Genomic DNA, 20,045 nt, shown 5'->3' on the forward strand with positions numbered 1-20,045 from the left:
TCACACTCACATTCACACCTACGGTCAATTTAGAGTCACCAGTTAACCTAACCTGCATGTCTTTGGACTGTGGGGGAAACCGGAGCACCCGGAGGAAACCCACGCGGACACGGGGAGAACATCCAAACTCCGCACAGAAAGGCCCTCGCCGGCCACGGGGCTCAAACCCGGACCTTCTTGCTGTGAGGCGACAGTGCTAACCGCTACACCACCGTGCCGCCTGCCACAGATCAATTTAGTCTAATTTTAATTGTATGATTTTTCTCTTTTATACCTTCGGGGAAACGCCTTGCATGGGTCGGCCGTTCGCGTTCTCCCCTTTGGGCTGACTTACTTTATTATGTTTATTTCTTTTTTTATGTTTAATTTGTAACAGTCCAATAAAGTTGGTAAAATTAAAAAAAAAAAAAGTTAGTTCCTGTTATCAGCTACAAACAGTCACCTGACTCTCCTTGAAGTTAAAAAGACAAATAAAAAGAAAACACAAAGTCTTCTGTCCTGAAGACTTTACTGTGGAGGAAAACTCCAAGGAACACCTTAACCGTTTAATGTTTAATGTTTGGAAGGAAGCTTGTAAATGTACGACAGTTAAACAACCTCTTATGTGTAGGAAAGCTGTAAATAAGTTGCGTGTTGTGTGTTTCAGCACATACAGCTCCTGACTCAGGTGAACGTGCTGAGCAGGTCAGTGGACAGTCTTGAGGCTGAGGCCTGCACAGCTCAGCAGTTCCTGGTGAGACACCTTTCACCAACATGCCATGGTCCCAGTTAACACATGCACTGTAATTACAGCGTAATTTTAGTCACGTGATCTCGTCTTAGTTATTTATCAACAACGCCATCGGAGGGAAATGCTGATTTCCCAAAACGGCTTTGTCTCTTTTCTTCTCTTACTGTGTCTTTACCTTGTCCTCTTAAAACAAAATGGTTTGATTGCCTAGTAACAGTGTTCGCATAGTTTTATCCACTTGCTATGTTTACCTTCCCTTGCCTTACTTGTTCACACAGCAAATGAATAACATTCATTTCAAATGCTATATTGCTTCAGTGAAGTAAGTTAGCTAAGGTTGTTCAGTTCAAATAGCTTGGTAGTATGCTAATTTTATGCAGTCACCGTCTCTCTACTCAACTCTTTATCCAGGAATGATGTGAAAATCATTGACCCTAGTATAGTGGATTTTAAATTGTCCCTCTTTCTCTTATTCATTCTTTCGTTCTCAGTCAGAGCTGCAGTTCTTCGCGCAGCAAGGAGAACAGGCCCAGCAGGTCGGGGATCCGGGATTTGTCAGCATCTTTAGAGCCTGTAACCTGCAGGCTGCTGTGTCTCTCCTCGAGGAATTGGATCAGTCTCCTAAATCTGACACTCCGGACCCTTGTCCAGTATTCCCAGGTGAAAAAAGTGCACACACGTTCGCTTTCCAAACCCATGAGCTCAGCGAGGTTTAATGTTTAATATTTATACTATGCTGCTGTGAACTCGGCAGTTCTTTAACAAGCTGTTTGAACATGCAGTGCGAGGAGATACCAGAATTACGACGTTGCTTCTGCTGTTGCATGCTGAGATGCTTTTCTGCTCACCACGGTTGTAAAGAGTTGCTATGAATTACTACAACCCCTGGCAAAAAATATGGAATCACTACTCTTGGAGGATGTTCATTCAGCTGTTTGTAGCAAAAAAAAAACAAATCACAGACATGACACAAAATTGTTTTATTTAACAGCTGAACATTCTGGCTTTGTAAAATATACCTCAAAAAAATTATATAAAATTGTTGTAATTAATGGCACATTTTTTTCAAGATCAAGTAGAAGAAAAAATTATGGAATCACTCGATGATGAGGAAAAAATTATGGAATCAAGCTATAACTTGCATTTCTAAAACAAATATCCGCACAAGCCTAAATGTGCAAATTAGTCTGCAGTTAAAAGAGACTGCTTGTAGACCTGAATGAGCTGTTGCACCTGGCTGATTGACAGAAAACATGGCCCCAACAAGAGAGCTGTCAGTTGAAACAATGGAAAGGATTATAAAACTCCTTAAAGAAGGTAATTCAACACGGAGTGTGGTAAAAGATGTTGGTTGTTTCCAGTCAGCTGTGTCTAAAATTTGGAGCAAGTACAAACAAAATGGGAAGGTTGTAAAAGGGAAACGTACAGGTAGATCAAGGCGTCAGGACAGGAAACTCAAAGCAAGATGCCTTGAAAATAGACAATGCACAAGAAAAGAAATGAAAAACAAAAGGGCAGAAACAGGAGTCAATGTTTGTGACCAAAATGTAAGAAATCGGCGGAAGGAAATGGGATTTACATACAGAAAAGCCAAACGTTAACCATCATTAAAGGAACAGTCCACCGTATTTCCATAATGAAATATGCTCTTATCTGAATTGAGACGAGCTGCTCCGTACCTCTCCGAGCTTTGCGCGACCTCCCAGTCAGTCAGACGCAGTTAGACGCGCTGTCACTCCTGTTAGCAATGTAGCTAGGCTCAGTATGGCCAATGGTATTTTTTGGGGCTGTAGTTAGATGCGACCAAACTCTTCCGCGTTTTTCCTGTTTACATAGGTTTATATGACCAGTGATATGAAACAAGTTCAGTTACACAAATTGAAATGTGGCGATTTTCTATGCTATGGAAAGTCCGCACTATAATGACAGGCGTACTAACACCTTCTGCGCGCTTCGGCAGCGCATTGATACGGAGCTCAGATATCAATCCGCTGCCGAAGCGCGCAGAAGGTGTTAGTACGCCTGTCATTATAGTGCGGACTTTCCATAGCATAGAAAATCGCTACGTTTCAATTTGTGTAACTGAACTTGTTTCATATCACTGGTCATATAAACCTATGTAAACAGGAAAAACGCGGAAGAGTTTGGTCGCATCTAACTACAGCCCCAAAAAATACCATTGGCCATACTGAGCCTAGCTACATTGCTAACAGGAGTGACAGCGCGTCTGACTGTGTCTGACTAACTGGGAGGTCGCGCAAAGCTCGGATAGGTACGGAGCAGCTCGTCTCAATTCAGGTAAGAGCATATTTCATTATGGAAATACGGTGGACTGTTTCTTTAACACCTAAACAGAAGAAAACAAGGTTACAGAGGGGTTAAAGAGAAGGAGTCATGGACTGTGGGTGATTGGATGAAAGTTATATTCAGTGATGAATCATGAATCTGCATTGGCCAAGGAGATGATGCTGGAACTTTTGTTTGGTGCTGTTCCAATGAAACATATAAAGATGACTGCCTGAAGAAAACAAGCAAATTTCCACAGTCATTGATGATATGGGGTTGGATGTCAGGTAAAGGACCTGGGCAGATGGCAGTCATTACCTCTACAGTAAATGCACAGGTGTACATTGAAATTTTGGACACTTTTCTCATTCCATCAATCAAAAGTACTTTTGGTGGTGATGAAGTAATTTTTCAGGATGATAATGCATCTTGCTACAGAACAAAGAGCATTAAAACTTTTCTTCAGGAAAGGCAGATCAACTCAATGGCATGGCCAGCAAACAGTCTGGATCTCAATCCAATTGAAAATATATGGTGGAAATTGGGGGGAAAAAAAAAAAGTCCATGACAAGGCTCCATCCTGCAAAGCTGATCTGTCAACTGCTATACGAGAAAGTTGGAACCTGACTGATAAAGAATATTGTTTTTCATTAGTGAAGTACACGCCTCAAAGAATTCAAGCTGTCATAAAAGCCAGGGGAGGTGCAGCAAAGTACTAATTGTGATTTTTTTTTTTTTTTATGATTCCATAATTTTTTCCTCATCATTGAGTGATTCCATAATTTTTTCTTCTACTTGATCTTGAAAAAAAATGTGCCATTAATTACAAAAAATTCATTTAATTTTTTGAGGTATATTTTACAAAGCCAGAATGTTCAGCTGTTAAATTAAATAATTTTGTGTCATATCTGTGATTTTTTTTTTTTTTTTGTGCTACAAAGTAAAACAGCTGAATTAACATCCTCCAGGAGTAGTGATTCCATATTTTTTGCCAGGGGTTGTATACTATTGCATCTCAAAAAATTAGAATATTGTGAAAAAGTTCAATATTTTCCATCAGTTATTTAAGAAAGTGAAAATGTTATATATTATAGACTAAACTAAACACATAAACTAAAATGTTTCAAGCATTTTTCTATTTTAATTTTAATCAGTATGGCATACAGTACAAAAACACACAAAAAAAATCTCAAAATATTAGAATATTTCATTTCGAGTTTGAGTAAAACAGTATGAACACAGTGTATCTCTCGGTCTAGTTCAGTACACACAACCACAATCATGGGGAAGACTGCTGACTTGACTGTTGTCCAGAAGATGATCACTGACGCCCTCCACAAGGAGGGTAAGCCACAAAAGGTCATTGCTGAAAAGGGTGGCTGGAAAAGGTGCACAAGCAACAGGGATGGCCGCAGTCTTGAGAGGATTGTCAAGAAAAGTTGATTCAAGAACTTGGGAGAGCTTCACAAGGAGTGGACTGAGGCTGGTGTCAGTGTATCAAGACCCATCACGAACAGACATCTTCAAGAAAGGGGATACAACTTTCGCATTCCTAATATCAAGCTACTCCTGAGCCAGAGACAATGTCAGAAGTGTCTTATCTGGGCTAAGGAGAGAAAGAAATGGACTGTTGCTCAGTGGTCCAAAGTCCTCTTTTCAGATGCAAGTACATTTTGCATTTAATTTGGAAATCACGGTTCTAGAGTCTGGAGGAAGAGTGGAGAGGCACAGAATCCAAGGTGTTTGAAGCCCAGTGTGAAGTTTCCACAGTCTGTGATGATTTGGGGTGCCATGTCATTTGCTGGTGTTGGTCCACTGTATTTTATCAAGTCCAAAGTCAACACAGCCATCTACCAGGAGATTTTAGAGCACTTCATGCTTCCATCTGCTGACGAGCTTTTTGGAGATGCTGATTTCCTTTTCCAGCAGGACTTCGCACCTACCCACAGTGCCAAAACTACTACCAAATGGTTTGCTGACAATGATATTACTGTGTTTGATTGGCCAGCCAACTTGCTTGACCTGAACCCCAGCGAGAATCTATGGGGTATTGTCAAGAGGAAGATGAGAAACACCCGACCCAAAAATACAGATAAGCTGAAGGCCACTATCAAAGCAACCTGGGCTTCAATAACACCTCAGCAGTGCCACAGACTGATCACCTCCATGCCACACCGCATTGATACAGTAATTCATGGTAAAGGAGCCCCAACCAAGTATTGAGTGTATAAATGAATATACTTTTCAGAAGTTGGACATTTCTGTATTGTAAATCCTTTTTTTGATTGGTCTTAGGGAATATTCTAATAATTTGAGATACTGGATTTCTGATTTTCATGAGCTATAAGCCATAATCATCAAAATTAAAGCAAAAAAGGCTTTAAATATTTCACTTTACATGTAATGAATATAGAATATATGAAAGTTTACCTTTTTGAATTAAATTATGAAAAAAAGGAACTTTTTCATGGTATTCTAATTTTTTGAGATGCACTTGTGTGTGTGTGTGTGTGTGTGTGTGTGTGTGTGTATCCTTCCTGGCAGCTCAAACCAATCTGGCCATTTTCCTCTGAGCTCTCTTATCAACAAGACATTTGTTTCCACCCACAGAACTGTCGCTCACTCACCCACTGTGAGCATCAGAACGGGAAAAATTGTGATCTCAAAGTGTGACTGACTTTCACTGTGGCATGGGTGTTGGTTTGAGCCAGATGGACTGGTTTGAGTATTTCAGAAACTGCTGATCTCCTGGGGTTTTCACACACAACAGTCTCTAGAGTTTACACAGAAAGAATGGTGCGAAAAACAAAAACATTGAAAGAGGAACAGTTCTGTGGGTGGAAACAAACCCCTTGTTGATAAGAGCGCTCAGAGGAAAATGGCCAGATTGGTTCGAGCTGCCAGGAAGGATATAGTAACTCATAGCAACTCTTTACAACCGTGGTGAGCTGAAAAGCATCTCAGCATGCAACAGCAGAACAACACATTAGGTTCCAGTCCTGCAGCCAAGAACAGGAGTCTTAGAATCATGAACAAGTTCCTATTAAAGTGGCCAGTGAGTGTAAATCCTGAAGTGATTCAACACTTTTTTTTTAATTATTATTAATTAACCAGCATCATGTTATACATTTTATCCCTTTTATATTCATGTTGTGGAAGCCAGTCGTTTCCCTTGTGTTATAGCCGATATAAATAGTTATCTTTCACCAACCTCTCTTTTTTTACTCTCATGAAGTTAATAAGGTTAAAAACAAACATGCAGCTTGACAAGACTTTAATGAAGACTTTGCTCTAAACTGCTGACACTCAAGACTCCTTCCAAAAATGTTAAATAAACTTCTCCTTATGGTGGGGGAGAAAAAAAAATCACTAAATCAACAACTAGATGTTTTAAATACATTTATAAATACAACTCCCTGTGTGAGGTGTTACTATAGCAACAATAATGTGTTAGAACGAGTGCATTAATCAGAACCTTGAAGCCAATTCTGCTGTTATTGAAAATTAAACACCTTCTGTGAAACATGAATCTCCTATTATTTTATGTTAGAGTCGTTTTAAATGTTTGTGTGATGTTTTACAGGGTCCCAGATTCCAGCTAATTTGGCCTGGTTGATGGTGACGCGGCCGGTGTTCCTCTACCCACAACTCCTTCCCACGGTCAGACTGCGTCGGTTCACTCAGAAAGGGCCCTTTACGTCAGCAGAAAACTGGTGGAGCTTCTATCGTATAAAACACTGTTTATGATCCCTTTCTTTTTTAAGCAGTCAACAATCTTCAATGTGAATGAGACACATTCTGGTTCTGGACTCTTTTGTTACAGTCTGGTGGTTTTAGGCTATCAGCACCTAAAGGGCACAGGGAATCCTCTCAAGCTGACCTGCCAATACCTGCTTGCAGCGAGAAATGCCATCTGCCTGAGAGCGTATGTCCGCCAAGCATGCCACAGACAACATCCCAACGTCATCAAGGTGCGTGAAGACACGGTTATCTACGGCAGGATAAATGCCTCAGCGACAACATAATCAGCAACCGTGTGTGTGTGTGTGTGTGTGTGTGTGTGTGTGATTCAGAGATACTTTCTAGAAGGAAAATGTCCCCCCATGCCATTGGCCTGTGAGAAAGTCAGTCCCAGTGATCAGCGTCCCCCAGTAGAAAGAGAAACACGCTTGATGCCTCGCTGGCTTTCGGTAAGAACTGTTTCTCTAATGATTATTAGACCTGTATTTCTACGTCATGACCTTTTCAAAGTTTTCTTCACAATGTGTACGGAGTCCTTATTTTGGGACGCCTTTAACACAGATCAGCTGATATGGTATCTGTTTATCCTGAGCTCCCTGTGTAAATAAGAACAAAGGATAGAAAGATCTACATCACCCCTAAACTCGGTGTTGTTTACAGCAGAGAGAGCCTTATTTCTTTTCAATTAAGTAAAAAAATTATCCTAGAGACCTGTGCAGGTCTGAGCTCAGCCTTTGTCTGATTGGGAGATAGAAGCTACGTTACATAAATAGAAAAAACAACCCGCTCAGAAATATGTCAACGTCAGGATTCGGACTGACGTTGCAAAATCTGTTCCTTTCCTGGACAATGCCCTAGACCAGGGGTTTTCAAAGTGTGGGAGAGTCAGCCCCCCCTCAGAGAGCAAATAAACAACAGCGCCCCCCTTACAATTTTTGTTGTTGCTATACTTAATGTTCCATTTGTATTTAAAAAAAAAAGGTTGTTGTGCACATTATTTTTTTCTTTTACACATTTTAAACATCTGTGCTTTTGAAAACATCTTTTTTTACACATTTTAAACATCTGTGCTTTTTTTTAAAAAAACATCGTTTTACACATTTTAAACATTTCATATCATCGTTAGCTAGCATCTCTTGGCAGACAACACACTGTGGCAGTGGAGCATCTTCAGATCCAGACCATGAAAATCCAAACTTTAAATAATCGTGGTCATACTTCCTTCTTTTTTTTTTGCTTGGCCCAGACTCTGTCTCCTCACTCACTGTAGCTTTAGGTACTAAAAATCGATCCATTTTGTCTCTGGTAAAGGCTAGCTGAAGTTCGATAAATGCCTGCAATAGTAACTTATTCTGGTTTATTTTTCCTCTTCTTCTTCTTCTTTCGGTTTTATGGAGGTTGGCAACTAGCTTCAATGGTGCATTACCGCCACCAGCTGGACTGGGGTGTGATACTTGAGTTAAAAAAAAACAACAACCCTAAATTCTTTTAATTAGACCGGTGTTCCTTAAGAAACTAAATACATATTTGAAGCAGATTTCACCTGTACTTCTTTGCAGAATGTCCTCCAAGTTTAACACTAATTGTTTCCCTTGCAACTGTAAAATTAATCTTTGTCTTTCTTCCTGGTATTTAGGACATTGCAAAATAACATGCTCTGTAGACTCTGGGCTGCCACAGAAATCACATTTTCCATCTGCATGCTTTTTTATTATCACCAAAGAACTATTTAATCTTGTGTGTCCAAACCTCATTCTCGAAAAAGCATCCTCCTCTTCCTTACTTCTGTTGGTGTTATTTTTCCTCACGTTGCGCCCCCCCTGAAGAACTCTGGCACCCCCTAGGGGAGGCGCGCCCCACACTTTGAAAAGCCCTGCCCTAGACTGCTCGGCCACGGAGGATTACATCATGAATTGAGGTTATGTACCGTGACTCTGGAATTGTTACCTGAGGCTGGCACACCAATTACATTCTTAAACGCGCTCGAACTTTGTTAAACATATGCATACAGACAGGTGCCTCTATAGGCTTCAGCCAAAGGCTGAGCCAATAATTGAATCCAGAGTAATCATTTTAATTCTGTGATCTTCATTTTATTAGCTCATCCAGCCGTAGACCAGACCTTCATGCGATAACGCATCGTCCAACCACAATTTACAAAAATCGCTACTACTCCTACAGGATTGATCGGATTGTATGGGGAACATACAATGTTCCCCAGGTCGGTGTGCATAAAAGTTGTCAAGATGGTGGCGCCACCTGTCATATTTATGATTTTATGGGCGTTTGAAAATTTTGGGTGACTCATCACACCAAACACTACTGTTCATAAACTGCTAGGATGAGTTCACTGAAACTCATCCAGAAGACTCTAAAGACATATTCCAGCAAGAATTGTTCACCAGGTGGCGCCACCTGCCATGGATGCAGCTACACGGGGTCATATGCAATTTCACGAAAATCGCTACTCCTCCTACAGGAGTGATCAGATTTTGATCAAACTTGCATGGAATGTTCTCCAGATTGGTTTGTATAAAAGTTGTCAAGATGGTGGCGCCACCTGTCATATTTATGATTTAATGGGCGTTTGAAAATTTTGAGCGACTCATCACACCAAACACTACTGTTCATAAACTGCTAGGACGGTTTTCACTGAAACTCATCCAGAAGACTCTAAAGACATTCCTACAAGAATTGTTCACCAGGTGGCGCCACCTGCCATGGGTGCAGCTACACTATCCACAGGATTGATCAGATTTGAAGCTCTCACACAACAGTGTCTGGTATGAGCTCCAGCCTCATTGAGACAATTTTTTTTTTTTCTATTTCAAGTCATTTTTTTTATTACAGGAAAACCTTAAACTAATCCATGAAGAAGTGCGAAAGTACAATCTTCAGCTTTCCAGTTCTCAACATGCCTTTCCTGAGGAAGACTCCTCCTCTCCATCCTACAGCTTCCCCCCAGGTACCCGCTACCCCCCCAGCCTGCCCGAATCCCTCGCCCTTACTCTTAAACCACAGTGTCTTCCAGTTCGTGCTTCCTGTAGAAAAAAGGTATCACGTGTGCACTCTTCACACACTCCAGCCCAGTCCAAACCGCCGCCTTCAGCTGAAGATGTGGAGAAAGCTCTGAGTCGTCTGCCGCCTCTTCTGCCGAAGTTTCCTAGCCAGAATGTTAAGCTTGATCAGAATGTTAACTCTAGTTCAATGAAGCAAAAAATCAAATGTCGAACTAAATCTGCTAATAGTGCTGGGGAAATCCAAGTGACTGCAAATAACGTTGCAAAGAAAAACCAAGGAAAGCTCATTATAACTTTACCCACCGCTCCAGTTACTTCCAGCAGAGACCCTGAGGTAACAGTGCCTAGTGTTGCTACAGTAGCTCCAAGCCAGGGAAATGTCATCATGACTTTACCTACTGCGCTTATATGTCCTACTCCGAGTGCTACTCTAGTGGCCCAGGCACCTTCACCCTTCACCCCGTTGGTTAAAGAGCCTATGAGTCAGCGCTGTGGCACTTTGCTCAAGCTGAGCATGGGACAGAGAACTAATCTAAACCCTCTGCCTGTATCTTCTCAATTTTTTCTTCTACCTCCAGGCTGTGTAGTTACAAACAGTGCTAATGTCAACCCCAATCACAGCCAGAAATCCAGTCTAGCCCAGGAAACGGAGCTGGAAGACCTTGAAGGTTCTTTAGAGAACTTTCCAGAAAACATAGTCGTTTCTCAACCAGATAGAAATCTTATAAGTGGCAGTGAAGAAAACAATGTCCAGGAAAACAATGAAATGGAGACGAACGTTCACGAGGAGGAACTTGAATACGGAGACGAAGACTTTAGAGAGCCGTTCCTCACCTTGTCGGAATCTTCTGGAACCCCAGCGCCTAGTTTGTGTGGGGACGATGACGCCATGGAGGCAGTGATGGACATGGATGATATAGATGAACAAAGGCAAGAAGCATCGCAAACTTCGACATCTACACAGCAGAACGAGCAACCATGCTGGACTGAACGAGAGAAGGATGAGCAGGAATGTGCAGAGACGCAGGAGGAGGAGTCAAGAAGCATGGCAGACATCACATCACCTGCTTCTGTAACGTCCGAGCTGTCTTTGCCAGAGCTTCAGGTGAGCTCTGCTGTTGTAGCAACATTCATCTCGCAGCTATTCAAAGATTTAAAGCTTGATAACCAGGTAGTGCAAAATAAAAAAAATAAAAAAAAAAATCTCATTTTGAAAGGAGACAGTGGAGAAACTGTCGAAGCTGGCATCGGATCCTGAAGAAGAGAGACATTCAAGGGAAGAAAAGTCACACGATCAAGCTACAGGTTGGCACTGAATCCTATGCTTTCTTTCTTCTGCTGTTGTTTACGTGCATCTTTTTAATTTTTTATCCCTGACTCATTGTGCTCAGGAGCGGACGTCCCAGCGTCGGAGCTTCTCTATGACGATTTATCTGACGACGATCCTCAGAGAGATATTAAAGACATAGCTTTTGCACAAGCTTATTTAGAGAAGGTATGTTGGGTTAACACATCCGAGAAGGCACGATGATGTCAGCATGTCAAAATTTTGCTTTACGTTTTCAACAACATACACTCACCGGCCTCTTTATTAGGAACACCCATAAATCCACCTGCTGTTTGATGCGGTTCTCTAATCAGCCGATCCCTTAACAGCAGCACAGTGCATCAAATCACGCAGATACAAATCAAGAGCTTCAATTCATTAATGCTCACAACGTTCAAACATCAGAACGGGAAAAATTGTGATCTCAAAGTGTGACTGACTTTCACTGTGGCATGGGTGTTGGTTTGAGCCAGATGGACTGGTTTGAGTATTTCAGAAACTGCAGATCTCCTGGGGTTTTCTCACACAGACAGAATGGTGCGAAAAACAAAAAACATCGAGTGAGTGACAGTTCTGTTGCGTGGAAACATCTTGTTGATAAGAGGTCAGAGGAAAATGGCCAGATTGGTTCGAGCTGCCAGGAAGGATATAGGCAAAGCAAGGCAAGTTTATTTATATAGCGCATTTCATACAGAGTGGCAGTTCAATGTGCTTTACAGAGGTAAAGGCAAAACAGTAAACAATAGAAAATAAAATTATTTAAAATAAAGGGGGAAGAAGAGAGAAAAATTAAGATAAGAATTAAACAATAGTAGAAATAAAGTAATAAAATGAAGTAAAAGTTCAGTAAAAAACAGCAGAATAAAATGGAATAAAAGTTAAGTAAAGTTTAAAACATGTAAAAATAATGACATTTATCAGTTATAGTACCCAGGGATGAGAGTTTTCCGCTTTTCGGCGGATTTCCGCTTTTTCTGAGTAAAAATCAACCTTTTTATATTATGCCAAATCCGTTGAGATTTTTTTTTTTTTTCATTTATTGAGGGGGGTTGGGGTATGTTCCTTCGTGATACTCAAGCGTAATTCATTCCTCCGATGATGTTTAGAGCTGTGGTCAAAAAATCGATCCACGATTCGATATCGATTCACGCGAGAAAAACACGATATCGATCCAACAACATGTGAATCGATTTCTTCCAGGTGCCTATAACACTATTTTCTCGAACGCGCAAGGGACTATTTTCTCCAACGCGCAAGGAGCACTATAAAAGCGGGTGCCGGTAAAACGAAACTTATAAAGAAAACAAGAAGATGGACGAAGCTGCCCGGTTAAAAACACCGCCGGGGATGAAGTCGGATGTGTGGAAACACTTCGGCTTCAAACGGTATGAGGACAGAGACGAACTGGACAAAACGAATGCAGTTTGCAAGTTGTGCCAAATAGAAGTAAAATATCTGGGCAATACCACCAATCTAAAGAAACCATTTATCCAGGCACCACCCCGAGACAGCTAGTGCTAAACCTGACGCGAAGCAGGCGGCACTTGAAAATGCATTTGGTGTGAAATTTCCCCCACAGTCTAAGCGTGCTATGAGCCTTACAGAGGGAGTCGGGATCTTTATTTGTAAAGACCTCCGCCCCTACAGCGTAGTCGAAAATGCTGGGTTTAGGCTACTAGTAAAGAGGTTAGAGCCACGCTACGTCTTGCCCAGCCGAAAACATCTAAGCGAGACAGTAATTTCTTGACTGATGAGCTATTTTTTTTTTTTTGTGTTCAGAAACCCAGACCTGGGTATGTTATTTAACTAGAAGAGGGCCACCAAATGTCATAGTTTGTTACACTCTGAGACTTATCAGTCAAACATAATTTCTTGACTGATGAGCTATTTTTTTTGTGGTCAGAAACCCAGACCTGGGTATGTTATTTAACTAAAAGAGGGCCACCAAATGTCATAATTTTGATTTAGACTTCAAATAAAACCTGGATATGTTTCATTCCAAAATAAATAAGCTTTCTTTCAAACTTGAACTCTTGTCTCTCTGTGTGTCCCTCTTACACATACACAGATACAAGCACAAATAGACATGGAGCTGTTTGTCAATAGGGTCAGTTTTTATTTAAAAGTTTTAAAGTGACAATACAGCAATATGTACATGAATCGATATCGAATCAAATCGGATCGAATCGTGGATCGAATCGGATCGTGACCTAATGAATCGAAATCGAATCGATCCAGGAAATCCGGATCGATTCCCAGCCCTAATGATGTTACATGTTTACGTTTTCGCCATCTTTAGTCTCGCTAAGTCTCGCGGTAGAATACGTGTTATCTACAATGTAATTGGCCAAAACATCGCTGGCGAGAGCATGATAGCCAATCATAGCTGTTCTTACAAGAGTGTGGGAGAGAACAAAAGCCAATCATAACAGTTCTTACAAAAGTACCCGCATCTGTTCTGTTTTATCGAAACTTGCACATGTTCATCGTCGCTGCGCCTCAAAAATGCGTTTCTCTTTCGGCTTTTTTACTCAAAATGCCGAATACAATTGACAAGTGAGACGAAGCGAAGGTACGTGAAATCAATGCTGGTATAAAAAACAGAGAGAGGACTGACAAGCTCTCGTCCTTGGCCAAAAAGCTGAAGAAGTCGTCGAAATGATTAAATGAAAATGAGAAGTGACTGTGAACTATAAATAATTGTATAAAGTGTACATAGGCATTATCCCATAAACTTAGCATTCGTTTGATTTAGTACATTGAACATGTATATGATGGTCAGTAAATCTGAATTAATGCTGACAGTTTTGAAAACTTAAATATTTCAAAAGACTTTTTGAAGAAATCATATGCGACTAATGAGGACATAGGGTGACTGACCTTTTCTCCCTAAGAAATTTTATTTAATATATGAACATTTTGATAATTAATAAAACTTAAGTTTAATGTGAATTTAGTTTGTCATTTTTGTTGATCATAAATTATAAGCATACCCTTGAATGTAGAATGTGATTTTATCTTGAATTCAAACAATACTCCTATTGATTTGAAACATATTTTCATGTAAATATATAAAAAAGACAACAGATTTTTTTATCTACTACAGCTCAGATTGCAGGAAAAGTGGTTTGTAAGGCCTTATTGTTCAAAATTTTCCTGGGGGGTATCCCTCCCAGACCCCCGGCTTTGGGCGCCATCTTGTTTTCTGCTTTTTTGGTGACCACCCACTCTCATCCCTGATTAAGCAATGGGTTTAAATGTGATTAAAAATTGAAACAATCCAGATGTGAAAACTTAAATATTTCAAAAGACTTTTTGAAGAAATCATATGCAACTAATGAGGACATAGGGAGAAAAGGTCAGTCACCCTAAAATTTTATTCAATATATGAACATTTTGATAATTAATAAAACTTAAGTTTAATGTGAATTTAGTTTGTCATTTTTGTTGATCATAAATTATAAGCATACCCTTGAATGTAGAATGTGATTTTATCTTGAATTCAAACAATACTCCTATAGATTTGAAACATATTTTCATGTAAATATATAAAAAAAGACAACAGATATATATATATATATATATATATATATATATATATATATTTTTTTTTTTTTTTTATCTACTACAGCTCAGATTGCAGGACAAGTGGTTTGTAAGGCCTTATTTTTCAAAATTTTCCGGGGGGGGGCATCTTGTCTTCTGTTTTTTTGATGACCACCCACTCTCATCCCTGAGTACCTCTTAGCAACTCTTTACAACCGTGGTGAGCAGAAAAGCATCTCAGCATGCAACAGCAGAACACCACATTGGGTTCCACTTCTGCACAGGAATCTTAGAATCAAGAGCAAGTTCCTATTAAAGTGGCCACTGAGTGTAGTTCTAGAAATATATTCATGTATATGAGGAGTGGTGTGTGTGTGTAGGTTGTTTGTTGTTGTTTTTTTTTTTTGTGTGTGTGTGTAGGTGTGCGAGGCTCTGCAGGTGGTGCCGGGGAAGGTGGAGGATTTCCTGAGCGTGCTGTACGAGTTTGAGAGTAACCTCGAGGGCAGGACCGCAGTGGAGCTCTTCATGAGCCTCAAACCTGTACTGAGCGACTGGCCTGAGCTGCTGCGAGACTTTGCCGCGTTCCTGCACCCGGAACAAGCCCAGGAGTGCGGCCTGGTGAGAGAAAATACCAACGCTGTATTGTCTTTTATGATCAGGGAAGTGAGTGTCCTGGTAGAGCAGTGTTGGTGCCTCTTAAAAGAAGCAATTCATTTGCATTCATCACCCTGTACTTTGAATGTAGCTCATCAGCCATGACCTGTTGAAGATCTGATGTTTGCTGCTTGAATTGTGACTGGCTTTGTGCCTCTGTAGGTGGAGGAGCAGCAGGCGTTTGAGAGGAGCCGGAGATTCCTGCGGCAGCTGGAGCGCAGTTTCGGAGAGCAGTCCGTGCACTACAGGAAGGTCGTGCGCACTCTGCAGCAGGGGCTACCTAAAAGTCAGAGAGGCTCACAGGAGGTATTTTAAAGCCTGAATGCTTTGATGACTGGTAATGCTAGAAGTTCAACCTCTGTGAATGTTCACCCCATATGATGAGAATGTGGAAAGTATTTTGATTCGTTTGGTACGCAAAATAAAATTTTGTGCTCAAACGATTTTAGAGAAATTAGCTGATAAATGTTTGAATGACCCAGCACCCTATTAATGGGATCCTCCAGTGGATTTATTCTCAAACTTATTTTAAGTAAAATAGTCACAGATTTCAAAACTCAAACCTTCATTTTCAGAGACCAAATAGTGTTCGAGACAAATAACTTTTCTTTAAAATGTCAGATGGGCTTCCTGCGGTGGTGACGTATATGATGACATCAGGTAGCGGTTGCTTGGAGCAACTCAGCTATTTACATTGTTGTTTTACATCACAAGTTTTAAAAGTATTTTGCCAAATTTATCAGTTTTTAAATAAGTATACAGAGATGCCTACTAGTACGGATTGGCCGTATTTTGTACGGAAAAGTTACGTAAATACGATGTTACGGCAAACAGTGTTATTCTGTACGGAATTATTATAAAGTCTTAAATTCCAGTGAGTTGTTTTTAAATGTCCAAGCGACTTTTTCAGTCCATGCGCGATTCACGGCTATTTATTTTTACGACAACCGCACATGCTGTGTGTGACATGCACAGATTCCGCACATGCTGTGTGCGACATGCGCAGATTCCGCACATGCTGTGTGTGACATGCGCAGATTCCGCACATGCTGTGTGTGGCATGCGCAGATACCGCACATGCTGTGTGTGGCATGCGCAGATACCGCACATGCTGTGTGTGGCATGCGCAGATTCTGCACATGCTGTGTGTGACATGCGCAGATTCCGCACATGCTGTGTGTAGCATGCGCAGATACCGCACATGCTGTGTGTGACGTGCGCAGATACCGCACATGCTGTGTGTGACGTGCGCAGATACCGCACATGCTGTGTGTGACGTGCGCAGATTCCGCACATGCTGTGTGTGACGTGCGCAGATACCGCACATGCTGTGTGTGACATGCGCAGATACCGCACATGCTGTGTGTGGCATGCGCAGATTCCGCACATGCTGTGTGTGGCATGCGCAGATTCCGCACATGCTGTGTGTGACATGCGCAGATTCCGCACATGCTGTGTGTGACATGCGCAGATTCCGCACATGCTGTGTGTGACATGCGCAGATACCGCACATGCTGTGTGTGACATGCGCAGATACCGCACATGCTGTGTGTGACATGCGCAGATACCGCACATGCTGTGTGTGACATGCGCAGATACCGCACATGCTGTGTGTGACATGCGCAGATACCGCACATGCTGTGTGTGACATGCGCAGATACCGCACATGCTGTGTGTGACATGCGCAGATACCGCACATGCTGTGTGTGGCATGTGCAGATTCCGCACATGCTGTGTGTGACATGCGCAGATTCCGCACATTTGTTCGCGCTATTTTCGATACGGTAGAATGGCCGTGCATTACACCCAGTCAAAAGGGCAATGGATACGCGCACTGCAAACTGTGTAGAACTGACATTAACATCACTCATGGTGGTCGCGATGACTGCACACGGCATGTCAACTACAAAAACCATATGGAGTATGCTGAAATGGCGAGTCAGGCGGAAAGTAAATCTGGGGGTATCCAGCAGTATTTTACGAAATCTGTGGATGAAAAGACACGGAACGTGACCCGTGCTGAAGCGGTGATAGTTGACCCGTGCTTGGAGTTGAACTTGCCAATTAGTGCCATGAAATGTGAGTTAAACTTATTCAGTTTCTTTTTACATGTCTGATTTTTATTCACTGAAATATCAAACACTGGCTGTACTTCTTTAATTCAGTCTTTTCAGTGTTGCAAGTACAAATGTACATGTAGTGTGATCAAAAACAGAATTTTATGATTAGTGCTGTTGGGATTGTGGCAAAAAATTGATCATTCCACTGTTTTAAATACAATTATAAATGTCATTTTATTCAATGTCTCTTCTGAAGCATTATGCTGAAGTATTTATATATTGGGACATTAAGATAACAATGTCGGACTCTCTTTGGCATGAAATAAGAATTTTTTAAAAATTTTATTAGAATCCGTTAACAGGTAGAACATTTTACCAGGCAATATAATATAATACTTTTGAGGAGTTACATTCAATACCAATGATTGGTAGTCATCCGTAATGTCTGCAAACAGGGAACACTATTGTATTTATAAAAATGTGATGTATTGTATGCTCTAGAAATTTGTTGAGTGGAAATTCAGTTGAGGTGGCTGCTCGCGTTTTGTTTATTCAATTCACACAAAACAGTTCTTTTTAATAATTTAAATGTTAAACATATTGGTATATACACCTCTTTATAATGGAAATGCGCATAAATTAATGTTACTGAAAGTCATTCCAAAATACTGAAAAATGTTTTCAAGAATACTGAAATTCAAAATTTGGGGTAGGCATCTCTGAGTATATAAATGGCACAATGATGCTAAAAAGAAAGCACAAGCTAGAACTAGACTGCGTTTCCACAGAGAAAATGCAAAGTGTGCTTGAATCAGCTGTGGCAGAGGGTCACCAACAGAAACTGGATCAAACATGAGACCTCACACTGCAAAATCTTTTTCCTCACATGATCTACAGAGAGGGGCGGCACGGTGGTGTAGTGGTTAGCGCTGTCGCCTCACAGCAAGAAGGTCCGGGTTCGAGCCCCGTGGCCGGCGAGGGCCTTTCTGTGTGGAGTTTGCATGTTCTCCCCATGTCCGCGTGGGTTTCCTCCGGGTGCTCCGGTTTCCCCCACAGTCCAAAGACATGCAGGTTAGGTTAACTGGTGACTCTAAATTGAGCGTAGGTGTGAATGTGAGTGTGAATGGTTGTCTGTGTCTATGTGTCAGCCCTGTGATGACCTGGCGACTTGTCCAGGGTGTACCCCGCCTTTCGCCCGTACTCAGCTGGGATAGACTCCAGCTTGCCTGCGATCCTGTAGAACAGGATAAAGCAGCTAGAGATAATGAGATGAGATGAATATTTGGTCTCTGAAAGTTTGATTTTTGATATCTGCGACTACTTTTACTTAAAATAAGTTTGAGAATAAATCTGCTGAAGGATCCCTTTAACACCCAAATAACTCCACATGTCTGATTAATTTGTGCATCGTTTGCCCATGCAAAATAAACACGTGCTTTATTAATGGAGTGCTGAGTGACATCATGCTTCAAGAATAATAATTTCTGAATAACTTAAGAAATCATGAAGCATATATGTTTATTTTGCGTGCACTAAAGACGCACAAATGATTCGGCCATGTTTGGAGTCATTTGGGGGTTGATGGGGTGCTGGGTCATGAAAACATTTATCAGCTAATTTCTCTCAAATTGTTTGAGCATACATATTTATTTTGCGTACACAAACGATGCACAAACTTCAGAGTTAAAAATCCCTCACGTTTTAAATAAATGTTCCTCAGATGAAGGCGCAGATAGCGCTGCTCTTTCGTGACCACGCCCACTTGCTGGAGGAGTACTGGGTGTTTTATGAGCAGCTCCACTCCACAATGCAGTGCATGTCTCATGATGAAGATGAGGAAGAGGACGAGGTGGAGACTGACAGCACGCCCAGCGCTCAAATACTGCACAGTGTGAAAAAGGCAAAGAATAAAAAAAATCAGAACTCCATCCAGGTAATAGATGCATCATTAAAAAAAAAACCTAATGAAAGGTCAGACTGTTCGTTTTATTTTAATATGTTCTGATATCACTATTTCAACAATCATGTGTTCTTTCTGTCTCAGAGTGCTGATGTAATAAGCTTAAATACAGAGGTGACGGATGAGCAGAGCAGAGATGACGATCCACAGAGTCCTGTCTGTGCCAAGAACAGTTCACGAATGCCAAGTGGAGAGAAAGTTGTGCTCTGGACAAGGTTAAAAAATTTAATTTCATGAACACGTGGTCAGTTCGCATTTGCATACATTTTAAACATGAGCCTGGACTTGGTGAATCAAACAAAAAACGGTCATGACCGACTTACTGTAAGATCTTTACCATGATGTAACCTCACGTAAATGGAGGAAATTACATGGTTGCGCGAAGATGTGAAGTTTATGTTCGAGTGGTGAAAGTATATTTCATGAGTGAGCGAAGCAACAAGTGAAAAATATTTTCAATACGAGAAGATAAACTTCATATATTCGCGCCACTGTGTAATGTTCTTTGTTATATGGACACATCCACAAAAAAATTCCACAAGTTAATTAAAATAATTTTAATTTTGAACCAGTTCACCATTTTGACAACGCGCATCTAGTCAGTGGGAAAACACTGGGAGTGACGTCATCGGAGTGAAAGATTGGGAATTATTATACTGTACATACAGGACACTTTATCAATGGAATTAAAATGTGTTCTATTCCCTTCTAGGGGATTTCA

General features: G+C 41.0%; 1 protein-coding gene across 4 annotated transcripts in view; it reads left to right on the forward strand.

Annotated features, from left to right (window-relative positions):
* gon4la (gon-4 like a) overlaps positions 1–20,045 on the forward strand; it is a 51,288-nt gene that overhangs the window by 26,066 nt on the left and 5,177 nt on the right. For 2 of the 4 annotated variants that reach the window (XM_060904629.1, XM_060904631.1), the window contains exons 15-26: positions 647–733; positions 1,222–1,390; positions 6,600–6,729; positions 6,840–6,987; positions 7,090–7,206; positions 9,608–10,882; positions 10,995–11,082; positions 11,169–11,272; positions 15,071–15,268; positions 15,467–15,610; positions 19,085–19,297; positions 19,409–19,539. In XM_060904629.1, coding sequence (XP_060760612.1) covers positions 647–733; positions 1,222–1,390; positions 6,600–6,729; positions 6,840–6,987; positions 7,090–7,206; positions 9,608–10,882; positions 10,995–11,082; positions 11,169–11,272; positions 15,071–15,268; positions 15,467–15,610; positions 19,085–19,297; positions 19,409–19,539 — 2,804 coding nt within the window. Of the gene's footprint in view, positions 1–646; positions 734–1,221; positions 1,391–6,599; positions 6,730–6,839; positions 6,988–7,089; positions 7,207–9,607; positions 10,883–10,994; positions 11,083–11,168; positions 11,273–15,030; positions 15,269–15,466; positions 15,611–19,084; positions 19,298–19,408; positions 19,540–20,045 lie in introns of those variants that run through there. The other 2 variants (XM_060904630.1, XM_060904632.1) reach the window with 2 other exon arrangements.

Source organism: Neoarius graeffei, chromosome 22 (assembly GCF_027579695.1).
Source record: "Neoarius graeffei isolate fNeoGra1 chromosome 22, fNeoGra1.pri, whole genome shotgun sequence".
In the NCBI taxonomy this organism is placed as follows: domain Eukaryota; kingdom Metazoa; phylum Chordata; class Actinopteri; order Siluriformes; family Ariidae; genus Neoarius; species Neoarius graeffei.